A 21,404-nucleotide genomic window follows, 5' to 3' on the forward strand; every position below is an offset into this window, starting at 1 on the left:
ACTTAAACTTTGTGGCACAAATACAAAAATTCACAGTCTTATACCGGTACTTCCCACGACATGCAGATTTATGCTAATGCTTTTCAATGGCAACCATTATGTGTGTGCTGCAGATCTTCTGCTTACGAATACTTTCAAACTGTAAGCAACTATTTGTTGCAGCCTCTTCACTGTATATCCGAGTGAATGATCGGCTGAATTGCTATTTTTGAGCATGCAGTCCTTTCATCTGCAGCAGACGTTGTTCGGAGTGGCTGTGATATACTGGGGTGTTTCTTTTTTTCAAAATTGTAATGCTTACTGCTCTGTCAGCACTCAGAGCTGAGTGGTTGAAATGAGCGATCAATAATCACTCTTTCCTCGTTCTTTCTCTCATCTCACTCCTGCCCCCTCTCTCTCTCTCTATCACTTTCTTTCTGTGCCCCACGTTTGCAGGTAGACACGTGTCGATGGGTGAGGCCCACTGATCCAGTCATCCCTTCACTCCTAACCCCTCTCCTCCTCTGTTGCCCTAAACCTAACCCCCCTTCACTTCAGTCACCATGACTTCCACCAACCAACTCCTGGGTTTGGCTGAGGTGAGCCTGAAGTGTGACCAGGAGATTGAGAGGAGATACGAGATTGTTCCCTCAGTGGTCTGCTCCATGTGCTGCCTCTTTGGAATCATCTACTGCTTCTTTGGTAAGTGAGGATGTAGTCAAGGCTTCGCTCATAATGTTTGTGCTGGTACTAATAAGCATGTTATAAACACAGCTTGCCACAAGAGCTAATTGCCATCAGTTAAAACTGCTCTATTATTGGCACAAGAGCTCTTTTCACCCCAGTCCCATTTAATATACCTACAGAAACTAATGTGTCCTGTTCAGTCATCAAAGGAATAGTTCAACATTTTTGGGAAATTCACATATTTGTGCCAAGATTTAGATGTCTGTACTTTATATGCAAATCTACTATCGGCAGCCAGTTAGCCTAGCTTAGCCCAAAGACTGGAAACAGGGGGAAACAGCTAGCCTGGCTCTGTGCAAAGGATACTAAATCATCCCAACTAGCACATCTAAAGCTAATTAGTTAACACGTATACTTTTTATTTAATCGGTACAAGTGTAAAGAGGAAGTGAATTAGCCTGATGCAGTTAACCCCCATAGCCCCCCGTAATATAACAATGTCTTTACATTCTGGTTTTTCTACATATTAAACAAACAAGATATGAGATGTAAATTAGTGAGGTTTGGTGGTGCCCGAAGGCATATCTCGTCACCTTAGGGCAGAGCCAGGCTAGCTGTTTTCCTTTGTTTCTAGGCTTCACACTTAGCTAAATAAACCATCTTTTGGCTGTTATTTCATACTCACCGAAACAATGTTCTCATCTATCTCTCAACAAGAAAGCAATAAGTATATTTCTCAGCATGCCGAACTATTCCTTTAACATAAGCTGAGCAGAATAATGTCAAAATGTATACAAATCCATATCATCCATCAGAAGTCACCTGTGCAGTGTGATTTTGCAAACAAACATAACTTTAATGACAGACACGAAGGAAACACTTAAGAGTGACATGCAGCTGATATAACGTCCTATATGTGTAAGTGCCAGCACATAATTGGAAAGTGCAACATATCGCCAACGAGCCCTGAAATCTCATTTCCAGTTTGTTTGTTTTCTGTGTGCCATCAAAACACCAGGACTCATACTTTATGCATGGGTCCATTCGTATGGGACCAAAAAAAAGGCTGCATTTTGTGTGAGTTACAGTGAGTAACTGTTGGATTGCACCACAAAAATGAAGGGCTCATCCTAATGAGTTTGGATGTAAAGTCATTACAGGAATGTGGAATCAATAAATAATTATAGAGAGAGGAGAGAGAGAGACAGAGATCCGCTGCTATGGAGTTGTTTTCAATGCAACAAAAAATTATGGAATCAAAATTGTATTTCCTCTTGAGTAGGGACTGACAAAATCCCATAAACATGCTCAGATAATGACTTTGCTTTCAGAATGTTTCATGCATTTTTGTACAAAGATACAATTAATTTTAATATATTGCCTTGGGTTGGCTCACAGGGCTGTCTAATCATTTACTACTTGCAGCTCTTTTCTAGGTAAAGAGGCAGTGTCAGAGATTCTATTCTTGCTGTGGCGGTTTTGCAAAGGACTGTAGGAATACAGGCACCCGAGATCAGATTGTTGTTGGCGTTGTACAGAAACTCCACACTCACACATGAAATTACATTTCTGCAGTCTGAATTTGAATGTCCCTGCCGATAGAACTGCAGAATTTGCAGAATAACTTCCATCGTCTTGAGAAGAAAATGTCATTTATTTGATCCAACAAACAACAACAAAGTTGGAGCATTAATGATGAGTGATGCTTTAGGGGCAAGATGGATGAGGCAAAAGAAAAGAGAGGAGGAAGGGAGTGCTGGGTAAGCCAGAGTGAACAGATGGCATGGAAGGTTTGATGGCTGGAAGAAAAGTAAGGGAAGCAACGAGGAACAAAAGAGGAAGTAGGAGGGTTGGAACAGTGGGGGAGATAAGACTGAGAGGGAAGGATGGGTCAGAGCAGAAGATTAAGAGCAGTCAAAATGAGGCATGGTATTTCTAAATGTATAAACTGATTGATGGAGACTGATATTAAAGAACAATTTGTTACAGAAACCAGAAAACAGCTGTGAAAAGAATACAGCGGCTTTCACCGCACTTGTTATTTAAAGGGCTGGTGGCCGAAAGATACCAAGGAAAACACACGGGATCGAGCAGAAGGGAGTAAAGAAAGCCAGGTGCATCAAATAAACGAGGTATGGTCACGAGGGAGGAGCACGGACAGTGGGTTGGCTGAGAGGAAGAGTATTGTTTGGCTCAGCTGTGAAATGCCTGATTACACATAGATAACAATCTGATGTTGGAGCCCCTCGAGACAGACAGAGGAAGACGGAACGATAGAGCAAATAGAAAGGGAGATGCAAATATTAATAAACAGAAGCAAGGGCCAGGGAGATTGCACCTCTTTATAATTTGAGCAAATTATAATGGCGACAAACTGGTGAACGATAAAAAAAAAGAAGAGAGAGACAGCCAAGGACAGGAAGGAGCAGACAATTGGAAAAGAAAAGAAAAAAGAAGGGGAGCAGCTGTTCTATTCAGCAGGCCTGTTGACTAATTAATGTGGATGACCTTTTGTAACACGATGATGATCACATTTTAAAGCAGTTTCACAAAGGTTTCTAGAGACAGTTTATCTGCTCATAATGAAGAAATGCACCCCTCACCCACCACGGGCAGGTTGTTTGTTTTGCTTTTCATTATGCATCATCCCTATGTTCTCTGTTTAGAACAGCCTTTATCTTCAAGAACTTGCAAAAGCAGTCTACACTCAGTCAGCTGCATTGAGAAAACCTTTCAATACAAGCACGAACAAAAGGAATACAATATTAAATCAGGCTGCTTTTGATGGCTTATCTGTAAAACATGAATGTCTATGGTTACTACTTGTAAAGGCTACCTCATTATAAAATGGTCCCCAAATACATATTCTCGCTGTCACCACATGTTGGCTTTGATTTGTGTGTTTAAAGAGAAACCGAATCATATACACAGTCATGTACAGCATGTACCCGCGTTTGTATGCTGGAGATAACCTTACAGTGGTCTGTTTCCCAACTCTCCTCCAGGCTATCGATGCTTTAAGGCCGTATTGTTCCTCACGGGCCTAATGTTTGGCTCTGTGGTCATCTTCATGTTGTGCTACAAGGAGAGGGTGATGGACACTCAGCTGAGCGTAGAGGCATCGGTGGGCATCGGCCTGGGGATCGGGACCCTGTGTGGCCTGGTGACCATGTTGGTCCGCAGCGTGGGACTGTTTATGGTGGGCCTGCTGCTGGGCCTGCTGTTAGGAGTGGCGTCACTGGTGGTGAGGAGACACATTTGACTGTGCACTATTTCGATTCATATTGATCTGTGTACAGAACGTCAAGGGAAATAACATGTACATAATAGGCATCTTGTACTATTACCACACAAAAACCTTCTTGGGCCCAATCACATCAGAGAGTGGCAAGTGTATCCAGGAGATCCTGTAGAACGACATGTTGAAATGACATTGAAATGATTCCATCGGCAGTAATGGCAGCGTCTTGATACAAGCTAGCTAGCTTTCTATTTAGCTTGTCATTTAGGGTGCTGGCAAACAAGTTATCCAACTACGAAGCAGCAGAGCAGCACATTGAAACCACTAGGGTAATATAATAACTGACTGCAAACCACACCACTAGACAGGCCTTCGGGTCTCCTATTTTTTTTTTTTAAGATTGCGACTACAAGCCGTGATGCCAACAGTTCTTCACAACTTCGATCAGACAAACTCATGTTGTGGATTTACTTTGCCGCAATTAACAAATCCATTCAAATTAAATATGACCGTGCCCTAATTCTGGTGATTTAAAACAATAAAAACTGAGATAAAAAAAAAAAAAGCCAACTGCCAGAGTGAAATTAACCCTCCGCTCTCTCACCAAGGCCATGGAGGAGTTCTACCACCCCAGAACAGTGTGGGTTCCTCTGGGTATTCTCCTGGGTTCTGGGACGCTATTTGCCGTCCTCACTCTTCAATGGCAGCGCTGCTTCGTCACCCTCTCCACCGCCACCTTCGGCTCCGCAATCATCACCGTCACCGTGGACTACTTTATAGAGCTGTTTGCCTTGGTGCACTACGTCTACGAGAGACTCCGGGTAAGCTCATCTGTGTGTTTCTGTGTAAACTCTTAGTGGCAGGTAGAAATAAATGCTATTCATTTATTTTGAAGTCACCTTTAGGCATGTTTTTCTTTTCTGTGTGTGAGTAATCTTTATGTTTGTGGGTGTGTGTGTGTGTGTGTGTGTGTGTGTGCGTTTGCTATGTGTGTGCACGAAGGAGAGGCTGAGTTGAGCATGAATAATACATCTTTAAAGAGAGTATATGTAATTGTATGATGTCATAGTGGTATAATGGAATACAGTCAGCTTCATACAAATGCAATTGAAAACCCATTTGTAGATAACATACCCAAACACTTATGCAAAAAATCCTGGAAATCCAATATTGGCATAAAACAGTGCATCCTGCAAAACTGCCTGCAAAGGCGTAATCCGAAATCTGTTCCCTCATTTGATCCAAATTCTCCCACAGGAGATCAGTTGGGTTGTGATCTGGCCACAGCATATGATTTGAATCTTTTACCTACTTTTACCTACAAGACTTTGATCAGTTCAGTGCCCTGTATTGAAGCCTCTTAATTGATTCAGTTTCTCCAGTCATTTATTTTGGTCCTTAATTAAATTCGTCTGTATTTGATTTGTAACACTGCCTTAATCTAATTCTCAGCCATTATCACATTTTCCAAATACCTATCGGACCTCTTTTCATTCACTCAACAGAGAAGAGATGAGGTTGTTTTATGTGACGAACCCCAAAGACTTCTGCATGTAGACACTTAGAAATTGTTCATCTAAAATTGTACATGTAATGTTTGCAGGTGGCGCCAAAGAGGTCGGTGTGCTGGTTTACTTGGGTCATCTTGGGGGTGTGGCCTGTGCTGTCCCTCCTCGGAGTGCTGATCCAATGGAAGGTCACTGCCGAGGGATTTTCTCACACAGAGGGTGAGTGCTGCTGCTTCACACACAACCAGACTCCTTCAATTAGGTCCAAAAGCTCATTTTGGACACAGATATTGTTGTTACAATTACAATAATTTCACAAAACAACAGCAACACTGACCTTATTTATAAACTGACCTTTTTCTGCTGTCCGTAGCTTCTTTTGCATTGGTAATTGGATATAATGTAAAAAATAGTTGTCACAGTATTGACAACAGGGCTCTGGACTGAAATGAAGACACTTGTAGAGCAGTTTGACTAAAAGTAGCGGAGACAGGCTACAGGTACATGCAGGGGGAATGGATTAAGGGCTACAGAGTGAGTGTCGGGGTCAGGTGATATAGAAAGGTGGGAATACACCAGGGACATATCCTGGACAAAGGGAATGGCAGGTTAGGAATATTCCATAAGAATTCAGCGCCCTGGGGGAAATGAGTGTCTGAGGCTGAAGGGACGTGTCTTTGCGACATGCCAGAAAACTGTAGGCAAGACTTTGATATTTTCCATAGAGGATTTTAATAAAAACGTAAGAAAAGCAAATGTTTCATGAAAATGCGCAAACACGCATCTTATGAAATACTGCTGAAATAAAGCTACAGCCTGACACAGCTTCTGCTCCAACCTGGAACACACGGTGGATTACACTGCTGATCCAAGAGAGGTGGTGCTCGCCTCACTGTGTCCGCTCTCGCTTTAGGGCGAAGCAGGCCACAAACAAGCTTCCGGCAAGAAGAAAATGCCACCCAACCTTCCGTCTATTATTAGTTTTAGGGCAATGCGGTTGAGGCTGTATCTTCATATCTGGGATTCTTAATTGACGATTCGTTATCTTTTAAGGGCCTCACGCACCACATCCTGCATCGTCTATCCGAATAACTGACATGTCCTTATCAATAAAGACATTCTTAATTTGATTCCTTCATAACTGTTTAAATTCATCCATCTGAAAGGTACTGTCTCTGCTCTGTGACATCTCCACAAGGCTTACCGGTACTCTTGTTGTCTGTACCCAACGTCCTTCTTTGAAATGGGGAAAAGGGCTTTTAGGTATGCTGCTCCTGCTGCTTTGGAATTTGTCGCAGATTGATTTTGGTCTCGGGGAGCCGGTGTCTCTAAGTGTTTTCAAAAATAGTTTGGGGGAGTTGGAGGAAGGCACATCAGGTGGGAGATGCTTTAACTGAGCTTGCCTTTGTGTGATCCAGTATGTGATGAACTGAGTCTTATCTGAAATGTTACTTCCTGTAGCTGTTGTTACAGACGTGTTGTTTGTCTGTGCTGCTGCCTGTCTTGGCCATGACCCTCTTGTTAAGGAGATTTTAAATAAGAAATAGAAATTTAAAAAAGCAGGACGGCTGCTGCTATGTCCGAGCATTAAGGACTGTGTACTTGAAGTTTGCGTATTGGATGTTTAATTAAAGATGAATTCAATTCAATTCATTTTAATTATGTCGATATATTTTATTTTAACTTTGATCTTAGTTCCTCAGTAAGCATGAACCAAGAACACAGAATGATGACGAGGCTTGTTTTCAGTCTCACAAAGGCCACTATACAAACTGGTGACATTTTATCAAGACGGACAAATCTATCCTAATTGTGTTAAATGGGCAGTTTTATCGGCAGCTTAAGAAATTACAGCCATTGTGAGGACGGGGAACACTGTGTGTGTTTGTGAGGGAGAGTCTGAATACACCAACATTAGTGTTGTCAGCAGAACCTGCCATTGACAGAGACAGCCTTAATCTGTTCTCAAAGCAACCACAACACAGATGGCAAGATCTCACACACACACACACACACACACACACACACACACACACACACACACACACACACACACAGTGTAAATGCAGCACTCAATACACAGAGCTCATACACACACACAGCCTTAAGACAGAGGCAGAAATATACATGGGCAAAGTCTCTCGCTCACTCTTGCACTAACTACACACACATGAACTCTCACACTTGCTCTCTGCTATGCAGAGTGAAACAGTGTCTTCGAAAAAGTCACACATGGGCTCAAATAATGGGATTAAACAGCAGGCTGCCGTGGCTTCCAGTCAGAGGGTGTGGGGCAAAGAGATAGAGGAAGCTTTCTCGTGCTATTTTGAAAAATGTGCAATATGTATGGCGGGGAAGAGACCTAAAAATGAGTTGGCACACGAGGGAAGCCAAAACAGCGCAGGCTAAAGACTGTCAAGAAAAAAATAACGAGAGCAAACAAAATACAGCCTGTGTTTGGGAAAAATAATTAGGGAGAGGCTCTAGCAAGAGCACTATGAATGTTACTGTGGTTACTCCTGCTTTGTGATAAGAGCCCGGTCAGTAAGGGTCACCATTGTGTCCCTTTAAATGTATCTATGCAGCATGTATCCTTAAAAAATGTATTTGTCAGAGTTTGTCTGTCCTTAATGATGGAAAGCAATGAAAGACAAAGAAGGATAGGGGGAGAGGAGAGGGGGGAAATTGGGAGCAGGTGTACTGGGGGAAGGGGGCGTTTAATAAACCAGGTCACCCAAGTGGATCAGTAAGGAAAATCATCTGTCTGTCAGCTGATTGAGTACGGCGCAGGCATGAACACGCATATGCTTCCATGTTTTTTTTGTTTGCTTGTGTGGACAACGATGGCACACGCTCGCATGCATGCGTACTTAATGCTTGATTGACATAATTCATTCCCAACCGCCAAACCTGAACCATCATAACCAAATTGTTAACATAAACTCTGAGCCAAACCTGAAGCTAAACTCTCAAACGGCCTTTTTATTAAAGAAGTGGGGACTGAAAACGTCTTCCCTCGCAAGGTCTTAAGCTCATATTAGTCCTCACAGAGATAGACTTACAAGATCACACACACACACACACACACACACACACAGTAGCATGTCGCCAGAGGGGCCTGGGGTGGGGTGAGCTGAGGAAAAGAAAAGGGGGTATCATTAAGCAGTTTCCCTGCCAGATGGTGTCTAGTTAGCTGTCCGCCCGCACAAAGAAACAACAATAGACCTTATAACACTTCCACACCAACCCACCCACACGCTTTATCTCTGACGCATGCTGTTCATCTTTTCTTTATGAGGTTCAGCGGTGTTGTTGTACATGTGCGCCGACTTTTTTGACCTGAACATGAAATATTTGCCCGGCACGACTGCATATTAAACCGCTGAATCAAAAAACACGCATAACTAAAAATAAGCACATGGGTAATCAATGGACAGCGAGACAGGATGGATTTTGGGCATCCTTTGCTGGCATGAGTGTGAATATAACACGAACACACTCACCCACTCACAGTATGTCAGTACATGCTGCAAGGAAAATGATCTGTCTGCCAAAGGACTGAATAGAATGAAGGAAATGAGGAAATGGACGTTCGTGTTTTTTTTTTTTACAATAACCTCTCTTAGGGGGGGCTAACCATCAGCATTTAAGAGATCATTTTAATATTCAAATACATCTGATTGAAGGTTTCTCTTGTTTTTTGTCAGTCTGAGTCATTTTAATGCGTCCTTTCCTCTTCACTTAATTGCTTTGTTTCACTATAAAGGCTGTATTGTTCTGCCTTTATCAAAGACAAAGCCATAAGTATCTGTCGTTGCCTCGCTCCCCACACATTATCACATCTCTGCTCTCTTTGTCTCCAGTGGTTTTGAGTCGACAGCAGCGGAGGGTTCAGCTCATGCGGATCCGACAGCGGGAAGAGAAGCTGAAAAAAGAGAAGGAGAACAAAAAGAAGAAAAAACGAGAGAACCAGAAGACCACCCACAAGCAGAAAGCCCACACCCATCACCACCACCACCACCACCAGCCGTACCATCACCCTGTGGCATCCCACCCTCACCAAGCCCAGAGCTCCCAGCCACCGAAAGTCCCGCCTCCTCAGACTGAACCGGGCTACCAGCGCAAGGCCAACCCTAAAAGGCGCTTTGATGGAGATGTGCTGTCACCGGTGAGACGCAGGGGCTCCTTAGTCTTAAGATGAAATGAAGTTAGGCTACAGCTATGTCGGTTAAAATGTCATGCTTTCAAGATATTTCAAGAAATAATATATATATATGTATATATATATATGCTTTCTGGTAATATTTTCAATGTTTCTATTTAAAGAATACAAATTTATAAAAAAATGTGTCTTTTCACTGATGTGTATGTACAGATACCAGAGATCCTTTTTCAATCTGTTTTCCTGTTTTTCATCAATTTCTTTTATCATAATCTATATTTTACTTCTTCCTCATTACACCTTTAAAGACACAGTTTGACATTTTGGGAAATAGTCCGAATTGCTTTCTTTGCCAAGAGTTAGATGAGAAGACCGATGCCACTCTCATGTCAGTACTTTCAATATGGAACTGGAGCCAGCTGCCCATTAGCTTAGCATGAAGATTGGAGACAGCTAGCCTGGCTCTGTTCGAGGGTAACACAATCTGCCTACCTTCATATTGACCAGACAGATACGAGAATGGTATTGATCTTTGAAGTGTACTCCTTCACGGCTGCTGTTTGTGCACTTTACTGTCAGCCTGTGCACTGTATATTTCTACCCCAACCATGTGTCATCCGTCTGTCCACAGAGCTACATCAAGAGTTTCCGGGACAGACAAACGGACAGACGAGCCTACTCCCACAGTCGAATGATGAGCCGCTCCCGCATGGCCGAACTCGACTACGACTGCGGCTCTCGGGTGCCCCTCACGGCTCCCAGTGGACCACCAGTTCGCATCTGAGACAGGGAAATGAACATGCGTACACCTAACCACACACACACACACACACACACACAGTTACACAAGGCTACTTCAAACCTCTTTGTCACCGTTAGGGATAGAAAAACTAACCCTATGTGCCAACCTTATCAAAAGCCTAACAACCCAACAGGATTGTTATGTTCCAATAAGGTGGTGAGTCCCACACTGCTTTTCTCCTCTCAGACCTGTTAAGTTGTATTTTTTTGACCGGTTTGGTCCTGTTCTGTTCTTTACGACCGTCAAGACACAACACGAGCCCCTCTTCTTTTGGATGGAGCAAGAACAGATTGCTTGGTCAAATCTCAAACACAGTCATCACACACTGAATTGGACTTGAAACCTGTTTGCACTGTTCTGGAGGACACTGGAAATAATGGACCTGTCTGGTGGGGAGTTGATTGAAATATCTCCGTTGAACATTTGATTTGAAGAATGTTCTGGATAAGTCATTTCCAGTGGGATTGCAGTGGGGGAAACAATCAAAACACTACTTTCTCCACAGGAGAGCTGCACCATTTCAGATACAAATGCGTCGCACGGCTTCCATGGAGTCAAGGTAGCACAACCGTCAATAAACCTTCCACAGCAGCTTTAGTTCAAGGGAAACGAAGGAGGAAACGACTTGCTTCAAGGATTCCATTACGAGCGCTCAGAGGAACATGACAGAAAAACAACAACAGAAAACACAGCTAGCACTGAAACAGACAGGCAGCTCTTCTTCATCATTTTCTCCGCTGAAGGGTCACTGTGTGAAGGGAGGTGTACGTGAAGTCAGCCTGTTATCGTCTCTGACAGCCTGTGAATCCAGACATGGCGGCACAAGGCTTCTGCTGCTTCAAACTGCAGAACAGGAGCTGCTTTTAGGTGTGCATATAGGATCAAAGAGTTAACACCGAAGACAATTCTAATCTTATTTCACCCACGAGCACTCCATGTGTCATTGCCTACATTTATGCCATGTTCCAAGGAGGATGTGCTTGCATCTCATCACTCTCCTTTTTTCCTTGACAGCCAGCTGTTTGAGCAGGAAACACATGCGTACCTCCCGTCTTCTTTCTGAAAGATACTGTGTGTGTGATTGTCCTTGTTGAAGTGTTTCTGAACGCTCACACGTCCATTTCCCTCTTGTTGACTTTGTCAGCTGTGTCAATATAATGTTAAAGCACAAAGACGAGAAACTGCTATCTGATACTGGTCATCCAGGAATGAGACGGTTGAAATTCAGAGTTTGGAGGGGACAATACATGGCAATGTTAAATATAGTGTGTGTGTGTGTGTGTGTGAGTGGACACAGAAGCCCTGTGGTAACATACTGGCCAAGGAGACCCCCTCTCCTTCATTGTCTTGAATGTTGTATTTCTTTTCCTCTTTTTTTTTTTTTGCCAGTATACTGGTCCTGTTTAAGATGTGAATCTTACAGTTTGGATGAAGTGTTAAATGACGAAAAGGAGGAGGAGGAAGATAATCTCCTGTAAATGATGAAACATAATGGAAAGATGAAATCATTTGCAAACAGCGCCCTCTCATGTTTACTGCCAGACCTTTTTTTTTGTAGACTTGACTGTTTTTGTGCGTATATGTTCGTGTGTTACATGCATTTGCGCGTGAATGGCTTTTGAATTCAAACGCGCTCCGCGCATTAATGTTGTCGTGTCGAACATCCGGAAAAGGTGAGGGAGTTAGGTGTGTACAAGCAGTATTTTCAGGAACAAAGGAACTGGTTTTATTTGAACCTCTTTGGAATTGACGCGCGGTAGTTCCTCACACTACCCAGGTTTTACTTCGTGAGGTTTAGATGGACAAAAAGATTCCACAGTACTGTTCTTAAATACTAAATATCTAAATATGGGCTTGGCACCAGGACCAATCTTTCTCACCTCAACCCGTTACTGCATGAGAATCCTTGTGTAACTGTTCCCAATGTGTCAGTGTTTCAGTGTGTCACTGTTGTCATGTGAAAACCTCAGATTTCCATTTTGGATTTGTTGGTCCCAGGGTGCACAAAACACAATCCACAATGGCCGATGAAAGGACCAACCACAGCCTATTCTGCCACAGGATCAACTCTTCTCTTCTCTTGTTCCCTCCTCTTGACATGCATTATGCTCAGTCCCCTTCTAGTCTGCTGTATCATTGTTATGCCAATAATGTTGTGCAGTAGTGGCTGTACAAGTGTTACTTGGGGTTTTGCTCACTCCAGTCATCAATGTCTTTAACATTAACATTGACTGACGAAAAAATGACAAAATGGTAATTCAAAACGTTTGTAAGTTGGGCCTGAAATGGATGAATAGAAATCTGTTTTCTACTGAATATTTGTTGGGGAAATACTTGTTGTAGATATTGAACTGTAAATAATTTTCAAATGTGCAACTGTTTTACTTTAATTTCCATGTTTACACCATGACCGCTTCTGTCATTCATCCAGCAGATTGGAGCTGTTTTATATTGTGTTTCTACTGTACGTCCTATTGGTTTGGCTGGGTGGTGGATGCACTTGTATCGTTCTCCTGCTGTTCTTTCAGCGTGTGATGTTGAAGAGCAGCAAACAAACTGAGCCTCAACTGATTATCAGCAACCATCAGTAATTGAATAATTGCTCCACATTGTGAGAAGAGACGACAATTAATTTTCCTACCACCCTGTTTAAATGTGTACAAATCACCTTATTATTATTATTATTATTATTATTATTATTATTGATAGCATGAATTTATATGGACCTACAATATGATAAACATTGTGATTCTACAATCTGATGGATGTGTTTGTCTCCACTCTTCCTTCATCGGGATTTATGTATACAGAGGTGCATTCATGAGTACAAACAACAAATATTCTCTGAAGCACATCAAAAAATCATGCATGCGCACCACTACTGCAAACACGTTCCTGTCTGCCTGACTTGCACGTTCCTAAGCGAGCGAACCTATTTAGTGGTGTTGCGTGAAGTTGCAATGGTCAGGTGCGCTGTACTGTCGAGCACTGCGCGACACTACACCTAACTCTGAGAAAATAGAAAATGCACAGGTACGTGTGGAGGCAGGTGTGGCGTGTCAGTACAGACACACACATGCATTTCACATAACAGTCACAGTTTATATAACTGGCTGTATTGTAAATGAGGTCTCCACCATCATGTATTTAAAAAAAAAGAAGCTTTAAGCAGCATAACAAAGGAGCCATGTGTAACATTTTCTGCCCCTAAATGCCTCAACATATACGTTCAACCAGCTGATGGAGGAAATGGAAGAAGAACATGCCGCCCTTTTTTTATTGTGCTATAATGATTGGGAAGATGAGGGCATTGGGGAAGAAACCGTGACAGAGACAGAAAGTTCTGATCAACATGGCTCTAAAGCGTTGAAAGGACTGCGTCTCACGTTCTTTCTCTCTCTGTCTTTGTTCAGCCTCGTCCCTTTTTCTGTGTCTGAGTAACCTTTTCATTACATTGTACCCTTGCTCTCTCGTTTTCTCCCGGCATCGCTCTCTTTCTTGCATGCTCGTTTATTGTCTGCCTTTGCTGTATTTTTCTTTTCGTTCTCCTCTTCTACCCCCACTTTTTCTTTCTTTTTTTTTTTATCTTTGGTGACATTTTCAGTCCACTGACTTCAGACACAAACGGCATGGACTATAGAATTCTAGCTGCTGTGCTAATCTGCTTCCTGCGAGAAACAAAGCCAGCTCATTAACACGCCATTGTTCACTTTTCCTTGCACCGAGATCAGCCCTGTTACTGATCATTTCAACTGGGAGGCAACTCCTATTTTCTGCATAAAAGTGCATTCAGTCTTAACAGAAGACGGTCACACTTGGCTGGGAGAGCTAGTATCATTTCAGGAAGCTAAAGCAGCTCGCATCAGATGATGAATGCAGTGAAGTCGTCCATAAAGGAACCAACTCAAAGGCATGCGCGCTATCTGAGGAATACCAATGAGTAGATTTTAAATGGAGACTATGTTAGACAATACATGTGCTATGTATACAACATCGTTAGAAACTGGCTGACTCGGGTGACAAACGGTGGTAACAACTGTCTTTATTTGAGTTTCTGGCCACAGGGAAGCAGCGTCACATGGTCACCCATTCTCATACAATCAAACACACAGCACATGCTTTTGAGCTCAAACTTCAAACATGACTGAGTTCCTTTTTCATCAGATGTCTATGTTTCAGACACAACATCTCACTTTCCTTAAATCCGTTACACAAATATAAGCCTTCTTAATCAAGTTATATCCTTGTACATTTGCACAGAAAGACTTGGAATATGTGCAGTGAAAAGTAAACATGACAATATTACTTTTGACCGTGGTGTTTGAGGCCCATCGATCTGTCTTGCACCTTGAAAACCTCCCTGTGGATACTGGGCCCCACACAAAGCCTTGTTGTTAATTTGAAACTCTATTCTTGCCATTGAATTATTTTTGGCAGACAAGATGTAACAAATCCAGGTGTTTTTGAGAGAAGGAAAGTAACATGAATAAAGCATATATCTTGGAATGACCATATTTTAAAACCAGGCCAAAAACAGTGATAGAGCATACTGCATCTGTCCTGTGTAAGATGTATATACTGTAGTACAATCACATCATTTTGTCTTTACATTTAAATCATCTCATATGTTCAGCGTTTTGTCCCTAAAAATAGGCTCAGCTTATAAATCGTGGTCGGAAAATATCAATTTGTGTACTATTTTGTATTAATTGGTTACATATAGTGTTGCTAACGTTGCCTCGTCCGGTTTACATGATGTCTTGCTGATGCTGTGTGGACTCGCTGACAACCTGAGGAGGAGAAAGATTGAAAAAGAAAAATGAATTATCGATGTTCAGGACTGTAGAGTGCTGCAGATAACAGTGAAGCGGGATTGTTTTCGTTTGGAGTGAAGTGCTGTGCGTGGGGATGGGCACTGGAAGTGAAGCTTCTTCAAGGAAGCCGGTGAGGAGTGTTGAGGTTCACTTATGTGTCTATGAAGGGTCGGCACAAACTACAAGAGCTCAGGGAGTTAGAGAATATAATTTGTTTTGCAGCTGTGATTCCAATACATAGATTGCTTTATACTCTCTGCAGGATCCATTCTGTCATTGCTGTCGGCCTATTTTAGGCACAGATCCAAACTCTGGTAGTTTGCTTCAGCCCAGTGAACAGATGACAGTGGGATATTGGAACCAGACTTACAGACTGGGCACTAGCGCCCTGGCTCATAGAATACTTCATCTGGATACGAACATAACAAATGAAAATTGTTCAGTTGGAAAATGATGAACGTCATCTCGAAACTGGTGTCACCGTATATTGGGATAGGTGTGTTGAGTATCACAGTATATATGTTTGCGTGTGTGCTCGAACCTCTCCATCGCGGGTCTCTATGGTCTTGATGAGAACGGTCTTCTTGGAGTGAACCTCTGAGGAACGCGGTTGCTTGGACTCGAGACTGGTCTCTGAAACGATGCATTCAAACAGCTGTTTTACGACTTCATAAACTCAAACAATACGCTTTACTACACTTACACCAAGTTCATTCAGTCAGAAGACATTAGCTCAATATTGTTCTCATTAATTAGCTTTGAACGACATGATGACACGCCTTGCACATGAAGGGGGCAGCCGTGAATCAGTCTGTGGCCCTTGTATGACTGCCACTTAAAAGATTAATATTCAAACTCATACTCTCCTGCACTCACTGCACCTCATACATCATCCTTAATTACTGCTCAATGTTTTCGTTTAAGCAGCCACAAAGTGGCTCAAGGGGACACATTGGCAAAGATGAATTGCACATTTGGACGATTGATACATCAAGCGAATGGGCTAAGTAGTGTGATTATTGATGTGTGGCCTGTTGACGATTGCCCCTGTGCATAAAAAGCCATGAAGGTTTTTGACACGTCGTGTATCGCCACACGGTGGTTAGAATGTGTCACTGCAGGATACGCAACTTGTAATGGCCTCAAAATAGCACCTACCATATACAGTCCCAAGCTATAATTAGTCTTTTCTTTCACCCCTCATTGACTCCTCCGGAATGTAAAATGGGTTTTATGGGTATTTATTTGTGACGGGAATAATGTGCAGTGTCGCTCCTACCTCTGAATCCAATAGAGGAATAAGCAGACTGGACAGGCATGGTGGTAGTGATCCTGAAGGAGAAACACATATTTCAACATCACAAGCGGATAACGGGAGGGAAATACGAAAATACAAATGACAAAAAAAAGTTAAATGGGGAGGGATCAGTCAAAACTTAAGCCGTTTAGCTTCAGCCACATCCGAACGTGAACAGCACACACACACACACACCTGCTCTCCTCTCCCTCCAGCAGCTTGCGGTAGGTGGCGATTTCAATATCAAGGGCCATCTTGACATTGAGGAGGTCCTGGTACTCTCTCAGGTGACGAGCCATATCATCCTTTGAATCAATACATCAGAATGTTGATTGTCTGCTCAAACACACTGAGCACATCCTCAACAGTAAATGGACCAAAGCTGTTTGAAGGAAAGGCTGTTGTACATTTGTATTAGCTGTGAAATCACAAACATAGACAGTGTTCCCATTGGAGCCTTCAGTCAATTCCTAATTTTATAATAAAAAGCTACATAGTGGCTCGATCTATGATCTCTAGTCAAAGATTATTACCAGAGTGAAACATGTCCTAAATTCTGCGCCAGTTTGATGATACTTTCTATAATCTGTTGGACTGCAGAGTCCGTGTAAGATCACTAAGCTAATTAAATGACCTTCATCCTAGCAATGTCTTCCTCCAGCCGTGTGATACTATCCTGGTAACCAGAAGCCTCGTTGGTCATGCGGTCCTCCATGTCTCTCATCTGGCGCAGCAGAGACTCGTTCTACAAGGGAACAGAGGCGTGAAGTTAAAAGTGGAACAAAGGTCGAACCCAGAATGAAAGCGGTCAAAAGACGGAGACAAAGGCGGTGTGCCATCGACGGAAAGTATTGTCATATTTATTAAGAAAATAAAAGTTTGAACAACACTGAGAGGGACAACAGGCAATACTCACAGTGCCCTTGAGCGAGTCAATCTCACAGGTGAAGGACTGGATCTGGTGCCTGTACTCCATGGACTCCTGCTTGGACTGACGCAGCGAATCATTGTTCTTATGCACAGCCTGGTTCAGATCAGTCACCTGAGGAAAGAGGGGATGAGGTATAAACACAACAGCTGAACCAGACTATCCGTGTGTGTGTGTGTGTGTGTGTGTGTGTGCTCATGCCCTACCTTAGACTTGTACCACTCTTCAGCCTCTGAGATGTTCTTGGCGGCGATGCCCTCATACTGCACACGGATGTCCCTCAGAGCGGCAGTCAGGTCGGGTTTAGACATGTCCATCTGGATCTGCACCTGTGAGTCCTGCATCTGGCTCTGCAGCTCACGGATCTCCTGCAAGGTGACAAGAATATACAAATACACACATATATATATTATAAAGAAAATAAGAAAGGAATTATGACAGGATGGGGATGAGGAAGAAACGTTTTTTTTGTGGGGAACAGAAAGCAAAACTCTAATTTAAGCCTGGTCTGCACTAATCACCAATACACTAAAACGCAATTTGGCATTCTATTCTATTTACATATTAATATAGAGGTACAAAAAAAACACAAATTAGCCCAGTGGTGCATTTCTTAAAACAATATTAGAAATCAAGAATAGCACTGGATAACATTGTGAAACTAGTAAGCTTTGGTCTCACTCAGCTGTCTTCTGGTCAAACCAGAAGATATAAAAAGCTCTGCATCTGTTCACATGCACACATTCTTTCTCCCTCTCTATCTCCCTCTCACACACACACACACACACACACACACACACACAACAGCTGACATGCTCTTCTACCAATCGGCAGTTCAGCATTTCTGAGAGGTCAAAGCTGAGGCCGAGATGACAAAACGACAGGAAGGGAACTCAACTGTGCCGGCATATGTCTGGGTGTGTAGCTCGGAATGTCCTTTGATGTCCGTTGGTGAATGTGCACTAATGTGTCCATTGCACTTTTTCCCATGTGCTTTGCTTAAGACCTATGTATATGCCCAAGTAGTTGCATTTTGTATTGGGAGAGTGTTGGACTGTGTAAATGTGCATAAGAAATATATATATATATATATATATATATATATATATATATATATATATCAGTGGGTGTGTTTGAATGTGATCTCTTTGAAGAGCTGCAGGCCTACAGAGGCTCAGATATATCTCATGTTACAATATAGCCTCACGCAGAGTTGTGATATGATACAGCACACACATATACATAATACATAGACATACTGTGGCCTGCAGAGTGTATAGACATATCAACAGACCTCTTCGTGAATCTTCTTGAGGAAGGCAATCTCCTCGTGCATGCTCTCAATGCGTCTCTCCAGGTCCAGCCTGGCCAGAGTGGCATTGTCAACATCCTGGATACAACAGAACAATTTTAAATATAACTAACAGAAGAGGTCAAAAGGTGTAGGGGGGAAAAATAAGCTGATAGGAATAACGTTGTGTGAGCATGGAGTGTTTCTCTTTTCACTCCAGGCTTTGGGGATTAAATGAGATGTGTTGAGATGTATTTCGATATAAAGCAGTGATTTTATGGAAATGGGGAACGTACGGCTCTGAAGGCAGAAAGGTTGTTCTCAGCCTCTTCCTTCTGGTGGATCTCCTCCTGCAGTCTGGAGAGAACAAGGGCAGAGAAGGTTGGAACACAAGCCACAACAAACAAAACAACTGTGTTCGAGAGCATGGCTTCTTCCCCACTGACCAATTGAACCAGTGACAAATAAACCAGCTACACCTCTCATTCCTCCAGCCTTCTGCGCTCTGTTCTTTTCGGCTTATAATATTAGAACTGACGAGACAACTACACATTTATTTGTGTCCATATCCACACACCAAACCAAGTCTTCGCCTAAAAATGTAAATGATCTACATTATGGGGACGTGCATGTTGTCTCAGTGAGACAGGAACAGAGAGGTGTGCCCTCGGGCGTACTGTCTCTAAAATAAGCATTTCACTTTGCTCCGTGAACAACTAAGAAATGTAGAAAGAAATGCATTTGTATAATGTATACATATCAAGACGACCCCGCAACAATATATATATATATATATATATATATATATATATATATATGGTTGTTTGTAAGGATAAGGAGTGTGTGTGCGTGCATTGTAACTGGGTCTCTGTGAGTATTTTGATCTCAGTGAGAGCAGCAGGTGCTTTGGCAAGTTTCGCTCAATGTTCCAGGCAATAAATTAAAGTAAAGTGAAAAGTGAATGTTCTATATACACTTCCATTTAAGTGATGGTGCCTGCTATTGCTGGGACAGGAATACAAAATCCAAAGAGCTGACCCAGTATAGCTACAAATAGACCACTCAGAGATACACCCACATCACATCACATCTCTCTCTCTCTCTCTCTGTCTCTCTCTCTCTCTCTCTCTCTCTCTCTCTCTCTCTCTCTCTCGAAATATCTTTAATGCCACGTGCTGGGCTCTTCTCCCTTCTCCTGCTTTCCATTTCTCCCCATTGTCTCTTCTACATAAACATCCAGCGATGAGTCACCCAGTTTTAGACAAGCAGTTGCCAACCTGTGGGTCAAGAGCCGCCAAGGGGTCGCAAGAAAAAAAACTGAAGGGTCATAACATGAAAAATATGAAAAAAATGGTACAGTATTTCTGTTACACCTATTTTATGAAAGGTGGACATCACTATCTGGTTAAACTGCTCATCACAGGCCCAAGAAGTTGCAAACCCCTGATGAAGACATTTGTACGACCCAATAATAGAAGTGCAACGTGACCGGGACTCTATAAACTGTTCAGTTGGTGTTTATATTTAGTTAACATTGGCTTCTTCCTCACTCAGGTTTCTGGAACATACCGTTAAAACAATAAGCTGCCTTCCGCCCTTTTTCCTCATTCATTGACACTCTTTCACGGCGCATCCATTGGTACACGTCAATCCATCTGCTCATTCAGCCATCCTCGAACCTACCGAAGCTTCAGTTTCTGCAGGTCGTCACCCAGGTTGTCTCTGTCAACCTCCACGCGGGCGCGCTGGTTGGAGAGGGTCTCTATTTGCCTCCTCAGCTCCCTCATTTCCTCCTCAAACATCTCAGCCACGCGCCCGTGCCCCTCGCGGCCCCTCAGCTGCTCAATCTCCACCGTCAGCGCTGTGTTCTGCTGCTCCAAGAAGCGCACCTTCTCGATGTAGCTGGCAAAGCGGTCATTGAGATGCTGAAGCTCGGCCTTCTCGTTGGTCCTTGTGCTGAGGAAGTCCTGGTTCATGGCATCGGCCAGGTTGAAGTCGAGTTTCTCGCCAGAATAGGTGCGCACGGCTGAAGAGGAGCCGAACCCAGCTCCCCCAGCACCAGAGGACACCCGGTATGCAGAAAAGGAGGGAATAGCGTTGCTCTTAACTTCGTAGACTCTGGAAGACATGCGGCTTCCAGAGGCGCTACGGCCACCGCCTCCAGATAAGAAGACGGAGGACATTGGGGTTGACCCGATGCCAGAGCCGAAGGTGCGACGGTACGAGGAGGCCGTCTGGGCCGAAGAGGAATAAGACTTACTCATGGCTGGTTGACTGTTTGGTTGTCTTGTGGTCTTGATGGAGGTTTTCTGAGACCCAAATGTCCCACTGGGCAACTGGGAGAGAAGCGAAGTGAAGAAATACCAGACACTGAGCGCAGCTATTTGTAGATTTACCACACCCACTCCCAACCCAACCCCTCCAGTCCGTCCTCCTTTGGTCTCCATTGGTCTCCATTGACCCCGTCTGGAATCCCACAACCTCCAACTCCACCCCTCCACTTTACCTAAACACAATTTTCCTTCAATTGATCCCACTGCACGTATTTTAAATCCAGGCTCCATCTGAGGGAAGATCACCGTCGACCCATTGTGGAAGATGGCTTCACAAAGGGAGAACACAATGGAGATGCCAATCAAATGTTCGCAAATGTCTCCCATTCCTACTCCAGGATACTTTCATCCAATCATCTCTG

At 43.1% G+C, this 21,404-nt stretch overlaps 2 protein-coding genes across 2 annotated transcripts; one reads left to right on the top strand and one right to left on the bottom strand.

Moving 5' to 3' along the window:
• Window positions 1–542: 542 nt before the first annotated feature.
• Window positions 543–10,361, top strand: tmem198aa (transmembrane protein 198aa; the record flags this gene model as incomplete). The annotated part of the gene is made up of 6 exons (XM_079277483.1): window positions 543–681; window positions 3,672–3,910; window positions 4,516–4,728; window positions 5,511–5,634; window positions 9,279–9,583; window positions 10,209–10,361. The coding sequence occupies 6 exons, from the start codon at window positions 543–545 to the stop codon at window positions 10,359–10,361; spliced, it is 1,173 nt and encodes a 390-aa protein (XP_079133609.1).
• A 4,040-nt stretch (window positions 10,362–14,401) lies between these two features.
• Window positions 14,402–21,171, bottom strand: desma (desmin a). The gene is made up of 10 exons (XM_079277084.1): window positions 20,393–21,171; window positions 19,006–19,066; window positions 18,713–18,808; window positions 17,625–17,786; window positions 17,407–17,532; window positions 17,125–17,235; window positions 16,686–16,795; window positions 16,473–16,525; window positions 15,735–15,826; window positions 14,402–15,169 (listed from the first exon to the last, which is right to left on the bottom strand). Exons 1-10 carry the CDS (start codon window positions 21,154–21,156, stop codon window positions 15,128–15,130), a joined length of 1,617 nt encoding a protein of 538 aa, XP_079133210.1. The 5' UTR covers window positions 21,157–21,171; the 3' UTR covers window positions 14,402–15,127.
• Window positions 21,172–21,404: the final 233 nt, after the last annotated feature.

Source organism: Melanostigma gelatinosum (assembly GCF_949748355.1).
Source record: "Melanostigma gelatinosum genome assembly, chromosome: 10".
Classification (NCBI taxonomy): Eukaryota; Metazoa; Chordata; class Actinopteri; order Perciformes; family Zoarcidae; genus Melanostigma; species Melanostigma gelatinosum.